The 5007-nt window shown below is 34.4% G+C and overlaps 2 protein-coding genes across 2 annotated transcripts; one reads left to right on the forward strand and one right to left on the reverse strand.

Moving 5' to 3' along the window:
* Window positions 1-637: 637 nt before the first annotated feature.
* LOC139776395 (nucleoside diphosphate kinase 6) lies at window positions 638-1625 on the forward strand. Its single transcript, XM_071712994.1, has 3 exons — window positions 638-860; window positions 1011-1314; window positions 1402-1625. Exons 1-3 carry the CDS (start codon window positions 783-785, stop codon window positions 1575-1577), a joined length of 558 nt encoding a protein of 185 aa, XP_071569095.1. The 5' UTR covers window positions 638-782; the 3' UTR covers window positions 1578-1625.
* LOC139776394 (uncharacterized) lies at window positions 1594-4609 on the reverse strand. The gene is made up of 5 exons (XM_071712993.1): window positions 4294-4609; window positions 3602-4136; window positions 2954-3244; window positions 2485-2621; window positions 1594-2375 (listed from the first exon to the last, which is right to left on the reverse strand). Exons 1-5 carry the CDS (start codon window positions 4331-4333, stop codon window positions 2215-2217), a joined length of 1164 nt encoding a protein of 387 aa, XP_071569094.1. The 5' UTR covers window positions 4334-4609; the 3' UTR covers window positions 1594-2214.
* Between the last annotated feature and the right edge of the window lie 398 nt (window positions 4610-5007).

Here is a 5007-nt window from a genome sequence, read left to right on the forward strand (position 1 = left end):
ATGTAAATATTTGCGTATCCGTGTGTTCCTTCCATTCGCCTCGGTGTCTTCACCGGGGCTTCACCAAGTCTGAGTACGATGACACGCAGAGAGTATCTCAAAGCTACCAATCTTCAGTCGTAAGATCTATATGCGACGTTTCTTTTGTTCAATGTTCTGCCTACTTTTTTTGCATCGCATCCCCGCAAAATTTACGATGGATCATGGATCTAATTAATAAAGACGCAGCAAACAACAACCACTCATCTGCGACATATAAAATTGATATAAATCCGCACGATATCTGATTTGTAAAAAAATTAATAGCTTGGAACGACGTGGGGCAACAAATAATGTATAATACAGAATGACAATCGAGAAATTGCTGAAACTGAGGTGCTCTTATTTCTTTTAATGAGTTGACAGAACAAAACAAATTATAAACGACTATATCAGTAAAAGTGTAATCCATCGTTTTTGTTAGCACAGAGTAAAAAAAAGTATAAATATTAACTTGTATAAACATAAATATTATAGAAAAGATCGATATTTGTGGAAACTGCTCGGAGGTCAGTAGTAGAAGTCGTCGCTGCAGTCAAACGAATCGGGCATTTTCGTCTCCGCTTCGGTTCAGTTATGAATGAGCGCGACACGCGGCGTTTTTCCGAAACGAATACAAGCAAATACGAGATAAGTACACGTGCCACACGTGGTGATGAACGCGTCCATTTGTCTGTCGTACGCGCGGTAACGCCGATCCCGCGTAGTTCCTTAAATTCGTAGATGAACCAGAGGATGCTGATATGCAGTCGAGAAATTATCTTCAGTTAACATTGGCGATACTCAAGCCGCACGTCGTCAAAGCTCCGTTTGCTCTTCAGGTACGACCCTAACCTAACCTCACTCTCACGGAACAAAAATGCTCCGGTTAGGTTCCGCAGGATAACGGCGAGCGTTACGACCGGCGATTAGCGTCGAGGGAACGAGATTTGGGAGAAATTTAATGACTAAAGTTCGCACTGATTTTTCAGAAGATTCGCGATTTAATAATCGACAATAATTTCAAAGTTGTCAGATCGCGCAGGGCGACGATATCACGCGAGGAGGCCGAACTGTTTTACAAGGAGCACAGGAACAAGTTCTTCTACAATCGTCTCTTGACTTTCATGTGCAGCGGTCCATCCGACGTTCACATTCTGACACGTCACAATGCTGTCGCTAAGTGGCGACAGCTGATGGGCCCCACCAAGGTCTATCAAGCGCAATACAATGCACAGGATACTATCAGAGGAATGTTTGGCCTGTCGGATACTAGAAATGCCACTCACGGATCTGGTAATCACCCACAATACCGAACATATTCATAGAAGGAATGCAGAACCTTGTATTTAAAAAGAAAGACATTAATGTTATTCGCTCTAGATTCGACAGAATCCGCAGAAAGGGAGATAATGATATTTTTTAAAGACTTTAATATAAAAAAGTGGTACGACAATGAAGAGGTGTTTTATAACTTGGGAAGATTGCATTTCGATCCAACGTCCTTTGTGCACACCATTGACAGGACTTACGTACAAAATGAACGTGTTACAAAATAATTATGTACTACGTTAATTTATTAAATAAAATATTTATTATATTTTTAATAGGAGACAATCCTATCTACACAATTGCTAGCCAAATCCAGACTGTGCTTGTATGAAAATAGTTCACTGTATTTATCTCTGTATATTTGAATTCTTTTTAAAATGCCAAACGTGTCAATCAGATCAAACTAGTCAATTTTTCATGTGTATACGACTGATGAGAAATATGTACAATTAGTTTTAGCCATTTTGCAATAACAAAATACGATCACGTTTGTCACATTGGATTCTCAAAACACTAAAATCTGTTCTATTTATGTCTATTTCTACCAACATAGATTAACTTTAATCTCGGTTTAACTTACTTTTTATCTCTTTCTAATTTTCAAAACTAGAAAAAGATAAAAAATAAATTAAACCGAGATTAAAGTTAATCTATATTGGTAGAAATAGACATTAGCTGAACTTCTTGCACAGTTCATATTTTCTCATTTTCTCGCCAACGTGAAACGAAAAAGAGGAAAGATGAATTGTGTAAGAAGTTAAGCTAAAACGAACAGGCCTAATGTATGACATTTTGGATTGAAACACGGACGGACAATCAATATTTCTAAACGTACACATTGCGTTCTAGTCGAAGCAACACAATTTATGCATTTATTTTCACGTAAACTTTTGGACGTGAAAACACTTTAATCCCTTCTTCCAGTTTATTCAGTTGCTTCTCTATCTCAATCTTACGCCTCTGTGCTCTGAGAGTATCCGTTTTTATAGGCATCATATTTAATTCGTTGACATAATCTTGATAATCTGCATTCCAGAAACACAATCCAATGAATTTAAATAATCAAATATTAATATTTGAGACAAATAATGTTATGGCTATTGTTAAATTTTATTAGACACCACAGATACGCACTTTTTTTTAATAATCGTAGCGTCTCCTTGCGCTCGTGATCAGGTAAGGGCACGTGACCCTCTGGGCAGTCAGAATGCAATGCTTCCGCCTTGGCCTTTTGTTCCTTTTCTTGTGCTTCTTTTCTATCTCGAAGGTATCTATTCAAAAAATTGTTAGAAAAAAGAAAATTAAATAAATTCACCTTTCGATTTAATAATTTTTACATCGATCTAATTAATATCTAATTTTCTATTATAGTATATTGCAGAAGTATATTATAGTATATTGACAAAAAACACTATACTATATTTTATTTTATTTGTAATTACATATATAAGAATCTGAAGATTTCTCGGGTCTTATAGTATAACTAACAAGTTATAAGTAAAATATTTCAAGAAAATATACTAGAATGTAAAAAAAGTCGATTGAAAAATAGGAAACATAATAGAAAGAATGAATTTAAAGTCAGAAAATAAAAGTAACGTACTTAGGTACAACTCCCTTGCGATAATTCGGAGGTGGCACACCATTATGAAGTTGCGTCATCAACTTATTAGCAACAGAAGTACGTTCTTTATTTAATTTGATAAAATCGATCTCCTCTTTAGATGTCGGCGACACGGACTTTTGTAAATCGATTTTCTGCAAGTCTTCGGGACCATGCATATCACCTCTGTCTGTAGGAGAATCAGATTGTTTCCTCGAAGTCTTCTCCTCTTGCTTATTTAAATCGCCATTGTTCGCTGTTTCATGCCTTGTAATGTTCTTTGATGGATATCTATTGACAAAAATCAGTCAAGAAAAAAATGGTTCATAGATAAAATCTTATTTGTTAACTAATTCTCTATTGTTAACATTATTAAATTAAGAAATCAAATAATACTAGTAATTAAATTATAGAAGATTAATCAATTAAACTTGTTTAAAGTGAAAAGTAAATGCTATAATTATATAAAAAAAGCAAAACTCTTAAATCAAAGAAAAAATAAGCACATAGAAATTAATCAAAAGTGTCGACAATTATATTTCTAAGATCTTTTTTATTTTTTAGTTTTATTTTAGTCTACTCAACATGTATTATAATATCATTGGTATTTTTTAGCATTAAATCTATATATGTTTCAAATACACTTACCGAATAACACCTTCAGAATATATACTTTCCAATTGATCTGTATCTAAAGTCTGAATCCCTTGACTTTTGTACTTAACGGTGCTTTGTGCATCTAAACCATTTGCAGCATTATCGAACTTGTGCACATTTGGTTCGGATGAAATCTTTGGTTGTAATTTCTGCTGACTCTTATGTTTGCCAGTTCTCTTTTGTCTGCCTGATATGTTATTATTCACTCCTGGTCCAACAACCTTTTTAGTAGAAGTAGCTTGCTTTTTATCATACTCAAATACGTTGGTCCCATTTTGAGCTTGTTCGTCAATTTCTACTTTGTCAGTTGACACTCGATCAATATTATAACTCTCATGTTTCTTCTTGTCTCGGAAGCTAGTGACCACCTTTGCGGGTACATTCTGATACTTGTCTGTACTTTTATGATGCTTGTGTAATTGTAACTTTTGTAGCTCCTCTACCTCCTTGCTCGCGTGGAAGCATTGTTCCATTCGCCGGAGGTTTTTCACGTTTTCTTGAATAAAATTCTTCCTTCTGACTGGCTCTAGCAACAACGAAGCAAAATATTCAGTATGTTATTAATTATTTTCTCGTGCATCCAAATTTTAACTATTATTTTTTGCAACATTTTATGAAATGAATTCTATTTCTGTGAACTTCTGAACGATTGTTCAATAAAATATTTAAATAATATTACTTACTGGGATCGGGGAAAATGCCCTTTAACGTCGTCACTTTCATCTTCCCGACAAGAAACGGTATCTGCCAATATTGTGACTCTGCTACATTTATAATTTACATTTCGGAAAAAAGGCAACGTTTTGGGACATCCGATTGATGTCTCTTTACCGCATAATTTTCGTTCCGCGCACACGTCGCTTTCCTGCCGTGTCCTGCCGTTACCACATAAACAATTTTGTTTACATACCGGATAGTAGCTGCGTATAACCCTGATGTGTCAAGCACACCAGTATCGCCAACATCCAGTGTAGAACAGAGTTCATTCAGAACAATGTAGAGGTCAGTCACGAAACACTTTTTATCAACAGACGGTCATAGACGTTCGGTAATCAATTTTTGCTATCTTTAGCTAAATTTTTTACGTTTGTAATTATTCTTTCTTTTTGCTATAAAATTTGTTACTAGAAACCATCAGTCAGTGTACATACAATTTTTTACACAAAGTTTGATACAATAAAATGTAATTGATATAACTAAGAAAACAATAATATACAGATTGGACCAAAATACGTGATAGAATCTATAATAAGGTTCACCTATAAAGTCCAGGAAAGGATTCTAGATTCTATAGTTCAAAATAAATGAAATATTATATAATAATATAATATAATAATATAAATATTTATCGAATAAGATCTAATTTTCGAGAAAAAGGACTTTGAAAGAATTAACTT

This window comes from Temnothorax nylanderi, unplaced genomic scaffold (assembly GCF_030848795.1).
Source record: "Temnothorax nylanderi isolate EJ_2023f unplaced genomic scaffold, tnyl_v1.0 TNYL_tig0118_pilon, whole genome shotgun sequence".
NCBI classification, from domain to species: Eukaryota; Metazoa; Arthropoda; class Insecta; order Hymenoptera; family Formicidae; genus Temnothorax; species Temnothorax nylanderi.

Coding starts and splice junctions, on each gene's coding strand:
- LOC139776395 (XM_071712994.1), top strand. CDS start 783: ATGCAGTCGAGAAATTATCTTCAGTTAACATTGGCGATACTCAAGCCG. Junction 861..1,010: donor AAGCTCCGTTTGCTCTTCAG/GTACGACCCTAA, acceptor CTGATTTTTCAG/AAGATTCGCGATTTAATAAT. Junction 1,315..1,401: donor AAATGCCACTCACGGATCTG/GTAATCACCCAC, acceptor TATTCGCTCTAG/ATTCGACAGAATCCGCAGAA.
- LOC139776394 (XM_071712993.1), bottom strand. CDS start 4,333: ATGAAAGTGACGACGTTAAAGGGCATTTTCCCCGATCCCA. Junction 4,137..4,293: donor GGGCATTTTCCCCGATCCCA/GTAAGTAATATT, acceptor CGTTGTTGCTAG/AGCCAGTCAGAAGGAAGAAT. Junction 3,245..3,601: donor TATTCTGAAGGTGTTATTCG/GTAAGTGTATTT, acceptor TTTTGTCAATAG/ATATCCATCAAAGAACATTA.